The sequence below is a fragment of the Echinops telfairi genome, unplaced genomic scaffold, assembly GCF_000313985.2.
Source record: "Echinops telfairi isolate 266 unplaced genomic scaffold, ASM31398v2 ScPeMD7_25;HRSCAF=90, whole genome shotgun sequence".
NCBI lineage: Eukaryota > Metazoa > Chordata > Mammalia > Afrosoricida > Tenrecidae > Echinops > Echinops telfairi.
In genome coordinates this window covers 32,262,151-32,283,066 of record NW_022103922.1, presented here as the reverse complement: position 1 = coordinate 32,283,066, position 20,916 = coordinate 32,262,151, and the positions used below count along the sequence as shown (strand labels likewise).

Genomic DNA, 20,916 nt, shown 5'->3' with positions numbered 1-20,916 from the left:
TATTCTCCCTGCCCTGTTCCTGTCCTCCACTCCCATGGCTGGACCCCAGCCAGACTCCTTCATGAGCAGAATCCTTAGATGTGCCCATCAGACCCCCAGCGAGCCTCCAGCACAGAGCTGCGTGCCTGTGGCATGTCTTTGCTTTGGACCACAAGAGCAGCTTCAACCCCAGGCTCTTCCAAGGGGGGTGGGGGGTGGGTGTCAGTTGGGGACTGAAAAGGTTGAGTTGATAAACCGGCCTCTCATGAAGTGGGGTGGGTGGTCCAGGTGACGATGGAGGTGTCCTGTGAGCTTAGTTACCAGGGGGCTCTCAGGTCACCATGAAGATGAGACTAGGGTCGTGGGACAACCACAGTGACAGCCAGGGGTGGTGGTCGGGAAGCCAGAGGCAAGGGTAAGGAGATGGGCATCTGTGGCGGCCTCTGGGACTGACTGCAGAGAAGAGGGGATGGCCCTGCTGACGGCAGTGGCTGGCAACCTGAGAAGGTGGATCTGATACCTGGGGTTGATGAAGCAGAGCTGTTGCGGAGGAGGTGCCCATGGTCATGAAGCCATGTCTCCTGAACAGTGAAGCCGGACCCTCCAGAAAATGTGGTGGCCCGCCCGGTGCCCAGCAACCCTCGCCGGTTGGAGGTGACATGGCAGACCCCCTCAACCTGGCCCGACCCTGAGTCCTTCCCTCTTAAGTTCTTTCTGCGCTACCGACCCCTCATCCTGGACCAGTGGCAGCATGTGAGTGCCCTGCCCAGCTCTGGGGCCGGAGTCAGAGCCTCCCAGAGGCCTGGGGGGTGGGGGTGGTGGTGTCTAGCTCCTGGGTAAAGCATCTCCAATGTAGGCCTGAGGGTCAAGGGGCAGAGGGGTGGGCTTTCTGGGAGGGGAGGCCAGAGGCCAGAGGTGGGCCTGGGGGATGGACGGAGACAAGGGAGATGCCCCTGACTTGGAGTCCTTAAGGGTTCCCAGTGGCTCCCGTCCATGCAGTGGGAGCAGGTGTGTGGGGGCGGGCGCGCTAGGGTTGTGTAAACTGCAGAGAGGTGGCAGGGTGGGCACTGTTACCCTTTCCTTCCTTCTCCTCGCTGGCCCTGACCAGCCATCCTACTTTCTAGATGCCAGGCCTATGTTGGACCCCCAGAGTGGGACAGTTCCAGTCTCCAAGGACTCACAGCTACGCTCAAGGGGTCTGGGGCAGGCAGTAGGTCAAGCCTGGTCTCGGGTGTGGATTAGGTCCCAGCCAACATCAGGATTCCTGAGTCAGGCCAGGTTTCGGGATCTGCTTAAGGTTAACAGGGATGGAGGTGACCTAGGCAGAGAAGCAAGCTGCAGGCAAGGGGACGGGCTGATCTGGGGTGCAGACTGAGCCTCAGTAGGTAGGTCCAACGGACTGGCAGGCAGGGTTTGGGCTAACTGGAGCTCTCCCACCCAGAACTCCATGTGGCCATGAGTCTGTGGCCGGGATGGGAGCTGGGAGAATGCTCCAGGAGGCTACCCAGAGGCTCCATGTATGCCCCCCAAGGCTCCAGCCCATCTCCTCATGCCCTTCTCCCATCTGGCCTTTAAAGCCTGTAATTCGATTCCTGGACGTCTGTCCAGGGGTTTTGGGCCTGGCCCCCACAAAGGCTGCTCACACGCTCACATGTTCCCCGACAGAGTCCGGAGTCCCGCCCACCTGGCCAGCTGCCTGCGCCTAATGCATCGCTAATAACCAGGGTCTAGTTTCACAAGTCCCCTCCCCCGCTAACGAGCTACAGGCAGCAGCCCCGCGCGTCGCGGTGCACACGCCTTGCAGTGGACCTGGCACGCCGCCCACCGCACACACAGAACATGCACGTGTGCGCACACACACGTGGCCCCCAGCAGGGACCGTGCACACACATGCGTGTGACAAACATGCCATGACGGTGCGCTGGCCCGAGCAACTTGGGCAGATGACCCCACCCATGGTCAGAGGGGTGCGTGGCTCTGTGTTGAGAGCATACACGGTCCTTGGCACGGCCACGCCCTGCCCATGTCCCCTGGGCAAGGTGGGTGGTTCCTCTGAGTTTTAGTCTTTCTCTGAAGGGAAGCCACTCCCGTTGCTGTCGGCCTCAGGGAGAAGCAGGTGTAGAGCGTGAGAGCTGGTGCAGCTAGGGGAGCAGAGAAAACGCCGCTTGGGGTTCCGGAGATCAGTGTGCAGGCCAGGAACCATCTAAGAGGGGCACTGGGGCATCTGGCGCAGACGAGGGAGAGGGGTTTCCTGGGACCCGGCATGGGCTCCCTGCGGCAGCAGACAGGGTTGGGGACCCGGAGGTGGACTGCAGCCTTCAAGGAGTCCCTGCTGATGAAAGAGCCGGCCATTCCCATCAGGTTGTGCATGAAGGGGTTGGTGGCAACCTAGCAAGAAGGGTCCAGGCCTAGAGGCGGCTGCCAGGAGAGCCTTGCCCCCAGAGGGATGGCCCACTAGTGAGGTGACGAGTCCATCTGCTCCCCAAGCCTCGCTCCTTGAGGGAGAGACAGATGGTGGAGGTCTGGGGACAGGTGGGGGGTTGAGGGGCCCGGCAAATCCTGGCCAGAGGGCAAAGGAGCCAGAGGAGAAGCTGGGCCTCCACAGCTTGAGCGTCTTTGAGAGACATCGGGGCTCCCAGGACCCCAGGTGGAGCCGGGGACCCATGTCCAGGAGAGGAGGATCTTTGGAGCCCACCAGTGCTGGGAGTGGTCTTGCTGAGCCCAGAGCTTGGCTCCCAATGACCGTGCCTCTCACCCTGACCCTGACCTCCATTGGAGCCTCCCTCCACTAAGCCGGGCAGCAGCTTAGTGGACCTTGGAAGCAGGGCTTGGGTCACACTGCATCCTTCAGAACACACAGACACAGATACGTGCACATGTGTGCTCCCAGCCCGGATGGTCAGGTAGCCCAGACCCCACTTTTCTTGGGGTGGGGGTGGGGGATGGGAGGAGAGATTAGAACAAGGGCCAAAAAATCCCTAAAGCCAGACAGGGCCCAGAGCAGCCCCTTCTCCGCCTCCACCGGCTGCCCCTGTTTACGAGGCGCTTAATGAGGCCGCGGGTGCCGCTGAGGTGAACCAGAGCCCAGCCTGGGCCTGGGCTGGGCGCCGGACAGGCAGGCTGGCGGGGAGGGGTGAGGGGAGACCAACAGGATGCATCGGCCAGGGTGGGAGGGGAGGGATGTCTCCAGGAGGAGGTGGACCAGCTGTCCTGCTGGCCCCCACCCCCATTTCTACCTCAGGCGCACTGAGGCCTTCCTATGGAGGTGGGCCCACTCTGGTCAGGTTGGTGGGTGCTGTGGGCACCCGGGATCCCTGGCTTGGAGCTGGACCCCAGGAAAACCATGGGGTGGGCTGTAGTCTGATTGGCGCTTCCCATGAGGGTAGTGCTCCCTGCAACCCCCTGAGAGAAATAGGGCCACTAACGCCATTTCCTGATGAGGACTTGGAAGTAACCTGGTCACCCAGCTGATACGGGATGACCCTGTCCTCTCCTCACTAAACTTCTTGGGGGGAGGGAGGAGGGTGTCAGCATGACACCATTTCCTCTCACCCTGCTCCTCCTGTCACCCCCAGGCTGGGACTGAGGCTAGCAATCAGGCTGGTGGGGAGCTGGGACCCTGTGTTTCCATCGATACTGAGCATTGGGGTCTTTACTTCACCCTCCCTCACCCCCGGGGGAGGGGGGGCAGGGACTATTCACACCATCCCCTCCCCCAGAAAAGTTCTCCTCCACCCGGAAAAGCCTCCACTCTCTTCCTCCTCGAGGGAGCCTCTCCCCTGAACCACCGCCCCCACACCCTTGTCTTTGCGCCCGGGCCTGGCTGCAGGTGGAGCTGTCTGATGGCACAGCGCACACCATCACGGACGCCTACGCCGGGAAGGAGTACATCATCCAGGTGGCAGCCAAGGACAACGAGATCGGGACGTGGAGTGACTGGAGCGTGGCTGCCCACGCCACCCCCTGGACCGAGGAACCCAGACACCTCACTACGGAGGCTCAGGCCCCGGGTGAGCCCGCCATCTCCGTGCACCGGTGGCTCCCTACTGGTCCCACCCCCACCTGGCCTATCAGTCCATCTGTCCAGCTGCGGTCCCTGCTGCTGCTGTCTGTCGGGTGGGCTGGCATGGAGTGGCATGCACTGAGAGCCTGGGCAGGCAGGGGCTGAGTGATAGGGGTGGGGGCAGGGCTGGGCTGAGCAGGAAGGAGGAGCCGGGGACCTCCAGAGGGAGGACCCCAGCCCCAGCTCTGCCCTGAGTCTCCCCCCTGCTCCCCAGAGACCACGACCAGCACCACCAGCTCACTGGCACCCCCTCCCACCACGAAGATCTGTGACCCCAGTGACCTGGGCAGCGGTGGCGGAGGGCCCTTGGCACCCCTCTTGGTCAGTGTCCCTGTCACATTGGCCCTGGCTGCCGCTGCTGCTACTGCGAGCAATCTGATCTGGTGAGTTGGGTGAGCCTGGGTGGCAGAGGGGTGCTTGAGGGACGCACCCCACCCCCATCCCTCACCACCCCTGGCCTGTCTCCCCAGAGCCCAGACCTTGTGTGGACATGACAGAGCGGAGAACGGAGAACGTGCAGAGGAGCAGAAGCTGAGCAAGCCCGCAGAGCCGGCTTCTATTTTGCACACAGGCAGGAGGGCCTTTTGCATTCTCCTCAGACACAATTTGTAGAGATACCCCCCTCCCCCAGGCGGCCTGGGCCTGCCGCCCCCAGCCCCGCCACACCACTCCGGCCCTCTTCCCTCCCTTAGGGGGAGGAGGGCCATGCAGCTAACCCACCCACCAAAGACCCCCTTCCCACCCTCACCCTGTCCTCCCGGGCTGGACCCTCCAACGCCAGCGACTCCCAGAGCCCTTGGGAGGCCCGAGGGGAGCCCCTCACACCCACGGTTTTCCCCGCCCCAGCCTCCTGTCTGTCGCAGGGTCTGTTTCCACCATCAGATTATAAGCTCCTGACACTGGGGGGGCCCAGCCATTCCCCTCCCCCCAGCGCCCACACTTTTCAATCACCCCCACCTTGGTCCCTGTTTTGTACAACCCTCCCCTAGCCCCTATTCCAACCCTACAGTATTTAATGCCCTGCCCTGTCAGTCCCCTCTAGTCCAATTGACTCAATGGTAACTTGCTGTATTTGAATTTTTTTATAGGTGTATATACAGGGGTGGGAGGGGGGGTTCTCATTAAAGGTCACCATTTCACGAGTCCTTGGATCAGGTCCTCTTTGGGAGGGTCAGCCTCTCCCCAGGAGCCCCTCTCCTTCCAGAGGGAGGCAAGCAATCAGGGGGCAACCCTCAGGCAGCTGTGGGCAGCGGGGAGTCTTTGCTTCTGGGGGGTAAGGCTTCCCTGGAGCTTGGTCCAACAGTCCCTCATAGACCAGGGCCACAGAGACCCCAGAGCACAGGGTTGTGACTGAGGGACAGTGTGAAGAAGGAGAGGTCCCAGGGGCAGGCCCTGCAGAGCTGCCTGGGTCCTGAGTGCTCCAGGCAAAGACTGTAGAGGGTGAGGAGGCCAGGCCTCATCTCATCTGGGGTGGGGCCTGCAGTGGGGCGCTCAGCCAGACCAGGGCTCAGAGAATGGTGCCCTGGGCAGGGAGGGAGCATACCTGAAGGGGGAAACCACTTGGAGCATGGTTGGGGATCTGATAGGACGGGCAGTCCAGAGGGCAGCTAGGACTCTTGTTAGGTAGGTGGGGCCGGGCTGTGGCTCCACACTCTGCCTGTCCTCCCTGTTCCCAAACTAGGGGCCCCAGGTTCCCTTTGGGTCACCTCCACAAGGGGCCCTTAGGCTGCCCAAGTCTGCTCAGGTCTGGCACTCCCAGTAGCCACCCCACGAAGGTCCTTTCTCTGGGAATGCCTAGGTTTGGGTCAAGCCAGTAGTCACCACTGGCCAGGGTGAGGGGTGGGGGTGGGGGTGAGGTACACCATGCCTACAGCCCTCTGGATGCCCCGCACAGCCTTCTCAGCTTGGTTGACCGAAAACAGACGCCCCTCCCAGCCTCCCTGCCTGGGGAAAGGGAAAGGGCCATGTGTTCAAACTTGGGTGAAGCAGGCCGGGATGGAGAGGCTTGCAGGGGAAGCCTGGCTTTCCTCCCGGCCAGGTGGGAGCCATGTAGCGGAGAGCAAAGGCTTGGCACCAGGGTGGAGGGTCCCCAAGCCAAACAGCCCTTGTCATGCAGCGCGGAGCTGGTCCTTCCAGGATGAACGTCTTGAGAGGTGGCCTGGAATTTCCTCTCCATCTACCTCCAGTCCATTCCACTAATCCCTGGAAGCCAGGGCCCAAGCTTGAACCTGCCACCTCTCTGGCCAAGCACACTATGCCTGGAAGGTGCCTCCCCACTTCTTTGTCTTTGGTGGGTGGTGAGTGGGAGCTAGGAGTTCTCTAACCGGGGCTTTCTTCCTGCCTTGAGAGCCTGGGTCAGCCCTGACCCACCCACCGCCCACCCAGGCGTGGGCATCCACAATCTGGCCTCCATTAGCAGCATGGGAAAGCAATTATGGGGCCTGAGGAGGAGGAGGGGGCAGAAGGAGGGGAGGGGGCCTGCTGGAGTCTCCCAGGCCGATGGAGAGGACTGGGGCATCTCCCTGCCCCCGGCCCCTGGAGACCAGCAGACCCAGCCCTGTCTCAAGCTGGAGCTGGGTATTATGCTTCTAATTGGACTGGGCCTGAGGGTGGTCATCCCTCCTTGGGGATGCCCTGGCCACTCGACCTTGCAGACTCTTCGCCTTGGAGAGTCTTGGCTGCAGTCTACACTGCCCCCTTGAGTACTGTCCCTCTACATCTGTTACTTCCCTCGGTGGTTCTAGGGAGCCAGGGATAAGTACAGACATCAATTCTTGGAGCTAAGACAGAACCCAGAGAATGAAAACTCTGCTGGGGGCTGGGGGAAGGCCCAGGACATACAGTGGCCCAAGTTTTCTGCCCTCCAGTTCTCTCTGCACCCCTGAGGTACACTGAGATTGGGGGACCCCACACACGTTCTAGCCTGCCCGCTCTCTGCCCACCTGATCTTCCAGTGCGGCTCCACTTCATTCCCACCACATAGGACGTGCCTCCGCCCCAGCCTCCTCCTCTTGCTGTCCCTGTGCCCGGCTTTGGCTGTCTGCCTCTCTCTTCCCAACTCTGTCTGTGGTCACTGTCTTTGTGTTCCTACCCCACCATCTCCACATCGCCTGTCTTCCGTCGCTGTCCCCACTTTGTCTTCCCCCACCTCGCTGTCTGCGTGTCTCCACGCTCATCTCTTTGTCATTGTCTCGCCTCCAGCTTTCTGTCCCAACTCTCAGCTCTTCCCTCTCTCTGCTCCCCTGGCCCAGACCCTGGCCTGTGGCCTCCGCCCTGAGCAGGGGGCTGCCCTGGCTTCTGCTGCCCCCTCTCGGCCACCTGCCTGCCCTTCATCCCTACACCCAGGCCTGCCTCTCCCACCAGTCTGTGCTCTCTGCAGCTAGTCCAGCAGGAGTGCACTAGCACACGCACCCTGGGATAGTTCATTCTTGTCCGCCCGGAAAGAACCGAATGGAATGCTTGTTCCAGACCCTACCTGTGCCCTGTACCTGGGTGACTGTGTCCTGAGGCCCACGTGTTCCTTTTGCCCACAGCCTGGAGCTCCTGGGCCTGATGCCTGGGGGCCAGGCAAACCAAGAAAAGAAAGCCGGATCCTGGCCATTGAGTGGATTCCAACTCACAGTGACCCTGTAGGGCGGGGTAGAACTGCCCCTGCCGGGCTCCGAGACTACTGTATGGGAATAGAAAGCCCCATCTTTCTCCTGAGGAGCAGCTGGTGGTTTTGAACTGCCGACCTTGCAACCCAGCAGGTAACCAGGAGAGGTTCTGATCCTTCCCCCTTCCCCCTCAGGACATGGGTAGGGACAGTGGATCCGGGAGACTAGCTCTAGAAGAAAGGCTGAAGGGGATTTTGTCCGAGAGGACCACTTGGGCGGAGGAGACCCATCAGAAGGTGGGTGGATCTGTGGCCACCTCATGGGACTCTTTGTCAGAAGGGAGGCTGCTCTGGGCCATACTTCTGAAGAGACCTATTTGGAAGTGACAGTCTGATCTAGTGTCTGGAGGGACCTTTCCCATGCGGAGCCCTGCGCGAGGGAGACCTGTGAAGGCCTGTGGCTCTGGGAGTAAGGTGATCCTCTACCTAGTTTGCCTGGGACGTTCGCTGCAGACTTTAGCACGGAGTGTCGCCTCAGAAACCCCTGGGTCCCAGGTGCACGGGGGCAGCAGTTACCCTCACGTGGAAAACCTTACCTGACAGGGCCATCATCAGGAAAGAACTTCTAGGCCAGAATCTGGGGGTGGGGGTGGGGAGTGGGACAAGGGCCAGGTCAGGCAGGGTGGGTGGGTGGGTGGTTAGGGTCCTTCCCGAAGGGAGTGGCCACCAGGGGGCAGGGCAGGCTCTCGGGAGATTCGCAGGCAAAGGGCTCAGAAAGGGGCCAGCAGGGTGGAGCTCGCCGGTGTGACTGTGTGCCGGCGGGGGCCACCCCCCCTCCCACTGCAATCTGTGCTTTTACATCTGCGTGTGCCGGTGACCCCGTGATGGAGCGGAGGCCTTCCCTCGGGCTGCTGGGAGAACAGCAAAACCCTGGGGCTCACCAGGACAGAGCGGCCGTGGGAGTGAAGCCGCAGAGACAGTGTTCAGGCGGGGTTAAGGAGAGGCGACAACGTCTGCAGGTCCCTACCTGGGCCTGCCCCTGCCTGGTGGAAGAGCCAGGCACAGGTGAGCCCAGCCAGCCTGCACACCTAGACCTGGCTCACCGCCTCTCCGCCTCCTCTCCTTCCACACCCTTCTGCTGACACTCCTGCCACGAGGACGCCTTCCCCCGCGTCCCCATCACCTTTTGTGGCCTTGCCTGGGAAGCCCACGAGGCCCCTCGGGCATTAGTGCGGCCCCGCTCTACCATGGACTGGTCGCTGCATGAGGCCTAGTCCTGGAAGCCCTACCTGGGCCTTGGCCAGGAGAGGGGTGTGAAGGGGGAGGCGTGGGATAGCAGCGCCGGACCTTTGGATCAGGACAGCAGAGCAAGGCTACCACAGAACCCCCCCACCCCCCGGCCTCAAGGAAACCAGCAAGCTCAAAAACAGGCAGGCCGAAAACACTACTACAAATTCACCAAGGCCTACCCAAGAAGTCCTTTTTATAAACCTTCAAGTGTGGGAGCCCAGGAGAGTAACAGAATGAGTGCTATACCTCTGAGTCAGCCCCCAAAGCAGCGTTAAGAAAAGACAGTCAACAAAAAGCCTGAATTCTCATCCTCTGTACTCGGGGGAGTGGCCATTGGGTCCGTAGACAGTCTTGGGGCAAGTCTGGTCAAACTCATAGGTACAAACCCCTCGGTTTCTCCAGGAGACCTCAGCCGAGGCAAGGAGCGCTGGCATGGTTTGGCATCCTACCAGGCACTCGGCCTCGACCGCTGACCATGGTAAACCTGCAGGAAGGGGACACACCTACCCAATGTCCCTGTCCCCTGCACCCCACCTCCTCTGAGAGTGGCCCTGGACTTGGGGCTAGACATTAAATAAAGTCTCAGGACAGCCAGCCCTCAGGTCCCATCAGGGTCCGATGGCTGCCCCAGCGGCCCTAGAAGGGGTGGGAAGAGTTGAAAACCCCAGCCAGCCTTCAAACTGTGCTCCCAGGAGGACATGAGCTGGCCCAGACCGATGGGAAGGGGCTCGTGGGAGACCGACAGCCCGGAGTCAGGAGAGACGGCTGGGAAGCGTGAGCCGGCTGTGGTGAGGAAGAGCAAGGGCAGAGGGAATGGCGGGGCACACAGGCCACAGCCAGGCAGGCAGGCAGGAGAAAGGGGATGTGGGAAAGAGCCAGCGCGTGTGAGAAAACAGACGAAGAACCCAGTCTAGAGGAGGCACCACACCAGGCACCAAGCAGACCCCTGGTCAGGACTCCATAGGAATGTGAAGTCAATACAACGAGGCGACTAGACATCAGAATGAGACGAGAAGGGAGGACGCGGCGCTCAGGGAAAATAACAAGCGCTCTGCAGGACCATCACAGACGTAATACAGAAGCCAGACACAACCAAGGGAAGAAGAGATACGGCCGGAAATCAAAGCAATGGTGTGTAGGGAAGGACTGTGATTCCGAGAGCGGTTGTGGTGGGAAAAGATAAAGATATTAAAGCAATCAAAAGAAAAACCGGGAGGCCGAAGACAAGCTGGCAGAAACATAATTACTGGCAGCCAGGGAAGAGGTTTCGAAATGGAACAGAAAGTGATATTAAGGTGTGAAACCCCAACACCAAACTGATCCTGAAATGAGGCACACTGAGGTTTAAAGTGACACCTCCACCAGACAGGTGGACGGCAGGTAATCGACAGCAAGACACATCCTGGTTTAGTTGCTCAGCGCTAAGGATTGACGAAGGGTGCGTTGGGCACCTGGGCAGAAAGCACAGCTCCCGGGCAGGTGAGGACGTTCAGGCTGAGCGCTCATTATCCACGGTGATGTTCAACACCCGAAGAGAGCGAAGAGCCACCGACCGAGTCCTGGGGATAAAAGGGCGCCTCTCAAAAACAGTCCATGCGGCACGGTGGCCGATCTCAAATTCGGATTCGTGGGGATGCACAGCCGATGAGACCGTCTGGAAAAACGCGTGGCAAAATCCGATCAGCTAAGAGCAGGCCTGGTGGCACAGGAGGTTACACGCTGGGCTGCTCACGGCTGGGCCAGCAGCTGGACACCCCCAGCTGTCTCCGCTCCAGGAAGAGGAGCCTTTCTACCCACTCTTCTCGAGGAGGTGAATTCAGATCAGGTGCAGGAAGGGAGAGCCTTGCTCCAAAGGACTGCAGGTGAACCAGCATGCAACTGGGGGTGGGGGTGGGGGTGGAGGCGGGAGTGGCAGGGCAGGGTGGGACCACCCCTGTGAGTTTCCGAGATGGTAACATTCTCTGGGAATCAGAAGCCTCGTCCTCCTCATTTGGAGCAGGTGGTGATTTTGAACCTCGGACCTTAAGGTTAGTAGCCCAGCAGGAAACTGGGGGGCCCGCCACCAGGGGTCAACTGGCTGCAGACGAGAATGTAAGCATGAGGAATTCTGACCACGTGCAAACATTGGCAACCAAATCCGAGGGGTGGGCAGGAGGGTGGAAGGACTAATTGCATGCCCCCCACACCCCTAGTTCAGAGCCAACAAATTCCTCGCCAGCTGAGACATGGTGGTACAAATACTACCACAACAGCTGGCTCAACAGTGCTTTCCTTGAGGGGGGCCTTGTAGGAATGAGTTGTTTTTCGAAGTGAAGAAAGATTTAGCAGCAGTTCCACCACTCCTCCATGTTTCACCTGAGAGAGGTCTCCTCTTCCCTTTATCCGAGTCAAGTGAAAGTGCATGTTCTACTTTAGGTGAAAACCCCCAAACTCAGCTTCTCCAGTTCGATCCTGCCCTTTTCTCGTTTCCACCTGCCCAGCCTTCTCTCCCCCGCGTCCTCTCCGCTCCCCAAATGCTAATTCTAATCACGGAGTAGATCTTCCTTCGCCTTCTTTTGTCTGATTTATAGGTGATTTAGAAATCATCAGCATGTATCTTTTTTGGCTATTTTTTAAAAGTTTTCCCTTTTTATCGTGGGTAAATCATTGAAATTCTACGCAAGCTCTGATTCCTCCCACCATCGGGGAATAGAAAGAGTCAACTTGGACAGGGGTTTGAGGATTGCGGGGTGAGATGCCAGCCCCCTTCGTGGTGAGCTGGACCCAGAACAACACCAGGAACGAATTGTTGCCAGGACTTGATGCCGGGGTGGATCCAAACCGCCGCCTTCCTGTTCGTAAAGCAGACACACTGACCCAGTGTCCACTCCAATCTGGGGAGGGCTTTTGAGGCTCTCTGTCTTTAAGGGAGCGGAGTGACACATCTTTACCCTGTGGAGTGGCTGGTGAGTCTGACCTGCAGGTCATGTGGTTAGTAGCTCAGTGCTTAAGTGACAGTGCCACCAGGGCTCCTCTCGGGTTAGTTTACAAACAAACAAACAAAATGCACGGCCATCGAGTCCACCCCTACTCCTGGTGGCCCTATGGAGCAGGGGAGAAACTGCCCTTTGGGGTTCCCGAGGCTTTAGATCCTTACAGGAGCAGAAAACTTCATCTTTCCCCCCACTGGGTTTGAACAGCTGACCTCACCCATCAAATGTCCCACCAAGGCCCCTCTGGTTTGTGGCAGAGTGCAAATTGCTTGCACTACCTGGGAAACCTTCAACTGAATAATGGTCTCCCCAAATACGCCTAGCAAATCAAGGCGCTTCCTTATCTAGCAGACAGGGCTTTACAGAGGTGATTAAATTAAGGATATTGAGATAAAGAGATTATCTTGGATTATCTGGGTGAGCCTTACGTAATCAATGCTTCTTATAAGAGGGCAGGAGTAGTCAGCGCAGAGGAGGCAGTGGCTGGCACAATGTCTCTACATCCAAGAATACAGGGGGCCACTCAAAGCTGAAAAAGGCCAGGCAAGAGGTTCTCCCCAGAGAAGCCCCCAGAAGGAGCCAGCCCCACGCTGACATTGTGACTACAGTCCATTCAAAAGGGTTTCAAACTTCTTACCTCCAGAACTGTTGGAGCATAAACCTGGCTTGCTTTAAGCCACTCCACTGGTGGTGCTTTGTTACGGCGGCCCTGGGCACCCACTGCTGCTGTGGTCCCTCCGCCCCAGTAGAACCTCCCCGTTCTCCCGCAGGCTCCTGCTTGTTCCACATTTGATTCAAGCTGCCCCAACGCCTACCCCCACCCTGTCCTGAAGCTGGATGTAGGCTCCTTGGGAGGCATACCTTACAGTCGATCTTGGATGGAGCTCTCTCCACCAGTGCCTCTGGGGAGGCCGGCAGAGGAGGCACGCCTTTGCTGCCCAGTGAATACCAAGAGGCCAGGTGGGCCTCTCGAGATCACCATTTCCCTCTTTCCTGGGTGCTACGACCTCTCCCTCCCCTCCTTCTACCTGCCTCTCTCCTCCAACTCGTCTCTCCACATAAGTACACTTTTCTCCTCTCTAGAAAACGGATCCGTGTCCCTGTCTCTCTCTTCAGTCATTGATCCAAACACTTGCACATACCTGGCGGGCCACTCCATCATTGGCTTATCTCGCCTGTGTGTATGCGGGTGGTGGAGTCTTGGGAAATCCGTGTGTGTTTGGGGTTATGTGGCACGTGTAGTATTACACGTGTGTGCTTCGGGGAGTCGGACGGTGCCTGTGAGGAGGCACGTCGTCATCTGTGTATGTGTGTCTTTCTTGTATGTATGTGTGTTCCTGCTTTGTGGGCTGTGTGGAAGTGTGGCCATGCACAGGGAATTATACCAGGGCTTGAGGAAGGCGGGAGGGGAAGAAGGGGAGAAGGCAGAGCCGCGCGCACTGCTGGTGACCCGGGGAGGCAGTAAGCACAGAGGGGGACATGTGATCACTTGCCTGCAGTCATGCAGCAGTGGTTAGACATGTCAACTGAAGGCACTAGCGGGCCATCTGAGGAGACATGGTGGGCTGCTCACCAAAGGGTCCATGGTTGGGACCCACCAGCTGCTCTGAGTGTGAAAGATGAGGCTTCCTGCTCCTGTGGACACTTACAGCCTCAAACCACAGGGGTGGTTCTGGCCGGTCCAGTTGGGTCACTGTGAGTCGTGGCAGTGAGACGTCTTGTTGGAGGGCATCTAGTTCGCAGTAACGAGCGTGGGCTCTGGGTCCGACGAGCCTAGACTCCCATTGACCCCCTGGACAAATGGATTTCTCTCTACGCGTCTTTCTCCTTAAGTGAAAAGTGGGATAGCAGTACCCACCCACAGGATTTCCCTAAGGATCTAAGGAGATGACACCTATATTGCCAGCACAGAAATGGGCAGAGGTCACCGAGAAAGGAATTCACCTGAGGAGCGGAGGGGAAGAAGGAGAGAGTACAGGCAGCAGAGCCCCCAAAAGATGCTATGGGGGCCGGGGCAGAGAGGCAAGGGAGAAAGAGTGTGCTGGAGTCAGCTGCCGTACAGCCGTGTCGGACTCGCGCCTGGGCAGTATCACTTACTGCTATGGGACCTTAGAAAAGCCTCCTGCTTACCTCGACCCTCAGTCCCCGGATCATTTGGCCTGTTTCACATTCAGGAGAGGATTCTCTGTGACTCATGTAAAGCCCTAATCTAGGTGCTTAATGAGCATTAGTTGTTGTTTGGAGAGGAGGAACAAAGGAGAGAGAGGTTTCATTTAAGAAAAGGAAGATAGAGTTTCAAGACGGGGTCAACAGCCCCGATGCTGCCAAGGCGTCCACAAAGAATGTCCTCGTTAGATGGGACAAAGAGTGACCTTGGTGAACCCGCTTCAGGGGTGGTGAGGGCAGAAGGTGCGGGCAGTGGCTGAAGAGTGGGGCACAAGTGGAAGAGAGGGAGGATGACAGCCTGGCAGGGACTTGGCATCAGGAGGTGGGTACAGGCAATGATAGGGATGCTTGAGAGATGGGAAAGTTGATCACATGACAAGTTTGGCCCTGAGTGCAGCTGGCTCTGTAGCTACCTGTTTCCACCCACCATGGATTGGCTCCGGCCTTAGGACCCTTTGTCCTCTACACAAGGCCCCTCTGTGTCCCTGGGGGCTCCCTGGGACCTGACCTGGGCTACTCAATCCCGCCCCACAGATACTCCAGCCAGGTACCTCCTCTCTCTGCCCTACTTTCTCGTAGGGCTTGGGCAAAGTTGCAATGGTTCATACCTTCTGCCAGGCCCTTGGCTTTTATCCCTGTCCTTGCTGCCAGAAGCAGATGGATATAATAGCATCAAAGCAGGTATCAATTCTATCCTCTCTTCTGATTCCTTCCCACGAGTATTTAAGGATTTTAAAACAACAGCAACAAAACCTTCTTCCAATTCCATAACCTTCAGTAACTATTCTTCTCCTCATTTTTACTGTCAGTCGTCTACTGCATTTACTTCGGACTCCCGCGTGAAACCCCTGGAACCTGGCTTTCACCACATACCCTCTCTCCACATTCCCACGGGAAGTACTTCCTTCTGGCCAAGATCATCAACAACCCCTTTGTTCTAAAGTGCAACGGTCCCTTTCTACCTATAAACGACCAGCACTCTCTTTCACACGTTGGATGTTGACCCCTCCTTCTTGAACCTGTGTTTTCTTGGCATTCTTTCTTTTTCATGGCTTCCCCCAAACGGCATCCTCTGTGTCTTCCTTCTCTATCTTCTTGGTAGTGTGTCTGCACCCCCTCTCCCCCAGCCTCCCAACATTCATAAAAAGATAGTGTGCGTGCCTTCTTTATGTTTCATCTGTATGACAGCATCTTCTGGTCGGAACTGCCTGTCAGTTGTGTGGACAGCATCGTCTGTCCTATAGCACCCCCCCCCCACACACACTCTGACCATGGATCATTGGTACGTGCAATGGCATCTGACCAAAGCCAGGCTGATGAGGTCAAGTTCGTAGGAATTTTGGAACTGAAAGTGAAAAGGATGCGTCAGAGCTGAAACTCCTGTTGGGTGCCTGCGAGCTGTACAGTTTTGAGAGCTGTCAGAGCGGGTTTTATTGACGGTGGACTGGGGAAGCCCTGGACGCTTGCCTGCAGAGGAAGAAGAAAAGGGGGAAGGGGAGGACAGAGGAGTGGAGGAAGAGGGACCAGGCAGAGCCACAGAGAGCGAGCGAGAGCGAGAGCAAAAAGGAGTAGACAAAGGAAGAGGGAAAGTCCTGGGATGTGAAAGTTCCCCCATCCAAGTTCCCAGATCCAATTCCCAAGTTCCTGCCATATTCTTGTTCTATGAGACACTGCATTTTTCTGAAAATAAATCCCCTTTTTGCTTAAGACAGTTCAAGTCAGGTTTCTGACTTGGAACAACGTAGAACTTGGGTGCCAGCATGACGTAGTCTAAATGACAGGCTCTGAGGGAGGGGCAGCCAGATGCCCCCAGCCCCAGCCTAGGAAAACATGGACGCCCTTGTTGTGGGGTAGCAAATTAGTTTGTGGTACATTCCCCCATGGTCTCTGGTATCTCACACCATGTACCTGCTTAAGCTGAAGCACTTGAATGTACTGTGATAAAAAAGGTAACACCACGGATCAGAGGTCATCGAACTTTTTAAACGGGACCAGTTCGCTGCCCCTCAGACCCATTGGAGGGCCGGACTATAGTTTTAAAAAAAACTATGAACAAATTCCTATGCACACTGCACATATCTTATTTTGAAGTAAAAAACCAAAATGGGGCAAAAACACCCAGTGAGCCGCATGAATGTCCTCTGCGGGCCGCATGTGGCCCTCGGGCTGTAGTTTGAGGACCCCTGCCATGGATGGTCTGCAAGTCGGTTGGGGAACCCAGCATTGTGAGTCTAAAGGGACACAGACATTAACAGTCTGGAGCTCAGGCTCCTGGGAGATAGGTGCTTGTGAGCCTCGCAGAAGGCGAGTTATTTGCCGCACTCAGGCCGTGGTGGCATGGCCGGCAATGGGTTGGGTCGCTAATTGCAAGGTCAGCAGTTGGAACCCAGCAGCCACTTCTTGGGGGAAAGATGAGGCTTTCTGCTCCTGTAGAGACGAACAACATTAGAAATCCACAGGAACAGCGCTACTCTGGCTCACAGGATGACTATGAGTTGGAAATGGCTTGATGACAGTGAGTTTGGTTCTGAGAATGCAGAGTCCTGGTGGCATCGTGGGTTGAGCACTGGGCTGTTAGCCAACAGGTCGATAGTTCAACACTGCCCACCACCACCCCGTCTCTCTGTGGGAGAAAGAGAAGGTTGTCCGCTCCCGTATAGATTTGTTGTCTCAGATACACGAAGGAGCAGTTCTACTCTGTCCTACAGGGTAGGACATCCCATTACATTACATCCCGTTCAAGGGCAATGGGCTTGGGTGTTTTGGTAATGTCCGTGCAAGGATCAAGGAAACGGCAATAGGATCCTAGCAACCAAGCCGGAGCTATGCTGGAAGATCCAGAGGAAGGGAGAAGGCCTTCTTTACCTTGCCAAATGGGATGGTGCCTCCCACTGTAAAGCACACCGCTAGGAGGAGGGTGAGGCCAGCACATCATTGCAGATCGGACAAGAGAGGTTCCGACCCTAGCACCCCAGGCTGTGGTTGGCATCAAGCCATGAGGGATTCAAGAGAACAGCCCCCACTGAGCTTGGTCTGGCCCGAGAGATCTTTTGGAAAAGTCTGGAGAGTCAAAGAGCACGATCCTACAAAATTCTGTTTACTGACTCTGGTAGTGGAAATCTCTTGTATTCCTGGTTGCCCATCATTTAGTTCAATCGTTGTTTGGTAGGTAAACATTCCCATTTTAAAATGGGCTTGGCTCAGGACAAACGTCAGAACTCAAGTTCCCAGCACCCCAAGCAGCTTGGTTATAGGCATAGATCACCCACGTGAGACCCATGTGGAAGTGGGCAGCAGGCGAGAGGCAAGCACTACTAGGCTCACTGATGCAGCGTTTCAGGTTCTCCTTTCCGTCAGGGCACCAGACCCTCCTTAGCCTTCCCTTGGCCCTTGACATAGGTGCAGCCGACGGGCGTGCTTGCAGCGGTGCCGTTTGAGCAGAAGTATTCCACAGCCAGTGTTTCTCCTTGCTCCTTTCTCCTGCTACAGTCAACCTGGAAGGCTCCTGTCAAGAGGGAGGCATCAGTGACTACGGCGAGCAAGACCCCTCCTCCTGGCCCAGGCCAGGCTGCAGCAGGAGTGAAACGCCATCCCTGTTGCTATGAGCCAGGAAGATGACGGCTTTCTTTGACAGTCTGTGCTGCTTAGCTCCTCCTGACTGAGAGGAAGGGAGCAGGTTGGGCATGGGCTTCAATTTCTGATGTGATTGACAGTGATATAAATGTCCCACTTTTAGAGGTGGTAGTGGCAGCCCTGGTGGCACAGGGATTATGCATTGGCCTGCTAATCACTAGGCCTGAGGTTCAAAAACCACCAGCTGCACCTCGGGAGAAAGACTGGGCTTTTTTACTCCTATAAAGAGTTACAGTCTTGGGAACTCATGGGGGGCGGGGGGCAGTTCTACCCTGCTCTGTAGGGTTGTTATGAGTCAGCATTGGCTTGATGGCAGTGAGTTTGGAGTGGTGGTGGTGGTGCTGTCAGTAAGCATTGAGCTGCTAACCATGAGGTCAGAGGTTCAAGACCACCAGCCACTCCATGGAAGAAAGATGAGGCGGTCTCCTTCCATAGGGATTTACAGCCTCGGATACTCTACCGGATGTTGAGTCAGAATCGACTTGACGGCAGTGGGTTTGGTTTTTCAGTTGGGTTAGTGGCAGCAGGGCCGGTTTTTTAGTGGTTACAATATTTAATTCCTGCCACAGAAGGGCCACCGTAACGTCTAACAATTGACAGTCAAATTGAGCTCATTGTGCTTAGTATTTGAAGTGGCAGCGGCTGTGGTTTCCTGGCTGGGTTGGATGGTTGGTCTGGATGTTGTTTCTAAAAGCCTAGCATCATGTCTATTTCTTCAGCCTGCCTTAACAATTCTGAGCTACAAGTCTTTTCAGAAATCCCTCTCCTGCTTCAGCTATCCAGAATGGATTCCATGCTTTTGTGAAGAGAACCCTGACTGATAAAATGACTGTATTTAGTAAATTTGAGATTTGAACATGTATAAGAAACAAGTTATTTTGTGAACTACTAAGGGAAAGGAACGATTACACTGAGAAATTATTACACACCATTAACTGAAAGACACATTCTGATTTCAGCATTATTTAAATTAGGGGGGGGACAATGTGCCTTAGAATCAATGAAATATGGTATTAGCAAATGAAATTCCCTAAAGGAGATTGACAGGCAGCTGATTATGGTTTTAAGAGATCTGTACCAACTTGGAGGGGGGGGCACGCTCACTTAATCCTCCCTGGTGAAGACCTGTGACTGCACAAACTAGATGCCTACATAATACAGTGGTAAGCTGTAGAATGGTGTAAACCATCTTCTTCGCCACGCGGACCATAAGAGGAGTGGAAAGCAGTTTGAGAGGGGATGGCAACGGCTGGGCCACAGAGGAGGTCGAGAATAAAGAAGTGAATGAGGATGAAGAAATGAATGAGGACTGCAATGAAGAGGAGTCTTGTTGGCCTCGGAATTGCTGAGTTCCAGTTGCTCCTGATGTGCCCTGGCCTTAGGCGTTCAGTGTCTGATCTTAATCTACCTTACAGTCTCTCATATTAAATCATACTTTTGTGATTTAATGACGACGTGGTTCTTTCCTGATAATGCATAAAATGCTTATTGCCAACCTGGATCTCTCTCCGGAACCTCAGACCTGTTTATCCATCTGCCTGTTCCATAGTTCTGTTTGGATGTCCTATTAGCACTGCAGATTCAGCAGATTCCAAATTGAACTCCCCATCCCCCAACTCCCCCTATAACTCACTCTTCTTGGTGCACCATCCAAGAGATCTCTCAGACATTTCCCTCCCTACTAACCCAACCCTCAATATTCTATAGGGTTCTAATTACTACCAGTTGTAACTCCCAAATCTCCTCAGTACTCTCGGCTCCTCTCCCACTCCCCGGCATCATCCCGTCCCTCTTCATTACTCTTTGGCTTCACCTTCAACCCCCTGTAGTCTCCCTTCCACCCAGTGGACCAGGGCATTCTTCTCATGTCTGGGTGGACAAATGGTTCATGTGCTTGGCTACCAGCTGAAGGAGAGAAGCCCTGGTGGGCTTAGAGGGTATGAGTTGGGCTGTGAGCTGCAAAGTCTGAAGTTTGAACCCCCCAGCCACTCCTTGCTCCTGGGGCTTTCTACTCCTGTGAACCGTGAACACCCTTGGAAACGCACAGGGGCTGTCCTGCCCTATCAAGAGTCAGCATCCACGGATGGTAGTGATGGTTGGTTGGCTGAAGATTAGAAGTCTGAGCCCACCCAGTGGTCTCTTGGACTAAAGTTCTAGTGATCCTACTTTGGTGAGGTGGGGGGACAGGTGGGGGGTGCTGGGACAGAAGATACTGAGAACTCAGGCTAAGGGCACTGTCATGGATTGAATTGTGTCTCTCTCCCCACATATCTGTCAACTATGCTGGACCATGATTCTCAAGTGTTTTGGCAGTTATGTAATAATATAATAATCCCCCCATGATAGGAACTGATGTGATCTGCTAATCAGTTGTAAAAGGATTAGGGTGGGTTGTAACATCCTTACTCAGATCACAGCCATGGTCTATGTAAGCAGAGTTTCCCTGGGGAGTGTCCTGTCTCACCTTTTATCTTACAAGAGACAGTAAGACCTTAGTGTTGCCAAGGGAGAAGAGCTGCATCCTTTGGGCCTGGGGTCCCTGTGCCAAGAGCCTCCTAGACCTAGGGAAGAGCTACTGCTAAGACACCTGGAGATCTCCAGGGAACACTGGGCCCACAGATATTGAAAGGAGACAGAGATGGGGGGACGTTTCCCCCAGAGCTGGCACTCAGAATTGAATTCTGCCTTCTGGCTTCCCAGACTATGGGAGAACTGGTTGGTTTGTTGACATCATCCACTTGGAGTCTGGAGGTATCAGAGAACAGAGGGTGGTTTCAAGGCTCGAGTGCTAATACACATCGTTCTGCTGGGGTTTCATTTGCTGAGTGCCAGTTATCCATTTATGAGGGAAGAAATATCTGTCTACTTTGTGCCTTTGTCGTCTGTGTGTTCTGGAAGCAGATAACTTGTATTCTGGATTTCACGAAAGAGTTTTGCACTGGAATGGAACTTGGAGTTGATTTAAGACTCTTAGGATATGGTGCTGGATTTTGTTGTTGTTGTTTGCTTGTTTCAACTCTTTTATTGCAACCTCCTTAACGTACCATCATCCATTCCATTTTCTCCCTGTTTCTTGTTTCCATTTCTCCTTCTCTCCTAACCCTTTGAATTTTGATGTTGGGTAAATGCTGCATTTTTCTCTCATATGGTTGTTCGTTTGTTCTTTAATCATTTTATTAGGGGCTCACACAACTCTCATCACAATCCATACCTACATC

General features: G+C 55.7%; 2 protein-coding genes across 3 annotated transcripts in view; both read left to right on the top strand.

Annotated features, from left to right (window-relative positions):
- The window catches only part of CNTFR (ciliary neurotrophic factor receptor), a 28,777-nt gene extending 23,673 nt beyond the window's left edge, over nucleotides 1-5,104 (top strand). Inside the window, exons 6-9 of one of the 2 annotated variants that reach the window (XM_004712382.2) lie at nucleotides 569-732; nucleotides 3,809-3,989; nucleotides 4,257-4,425; nucleotides 4,513-5,104. In XM_004712382.2, the coding sequence (XP_004712439.1) occupies nucleotides 569-732; nucleotides 3,809-3,989; nucleotides 4,257-4,425; nucleotide 4,513 (515 nt within the window). In that variant the 3' untranslated portion in view covers nucleotides 4,514-5,104. Of the gene's footprint in view, nucleotides 1-568; nucleotides 733-3,808; nucleotides 3,990-4,256; nucleotides 4,426-4,512 lie in introns of those variants that run through there. The other variant, XM_045289298.1, reaches the window with a different exon arrangement.
- A 1,545-nt stretch (nucleotides 5,105-6,649) lies between these two features.
- The window catches only part of ENHO (energy homeostasis associated), a 17,738-nt gene continuing 3,471 nt past the window's right edge, over nucleotides 6,650-20,916 (top strand). The window contains exons 1-4 of the mRNA XM_045289314.1: nucleotides 6,650-6,654; nucleotides 13,951-13,955; nucleotides 18,398-18,403; nucleotides 18,673-18,677. Of these exons, the coding sequence (XP_045145249.1) occupies nucleotides 18,402-18,403; nucleotides 18,673-18,677 (7 nt within the window). The 5' untranslated portion in view covers nucleotides 6,650-6,654; nucleotides 13,951-13,955; nucleotides 18,398-18,401. The remainder of the gene's footprint in view (nucleotides 6,655-13,950; nucleotides 13,956-18,397; nucleotides 18,404-18,672; nucleotides 18,678-20,916) is intronic.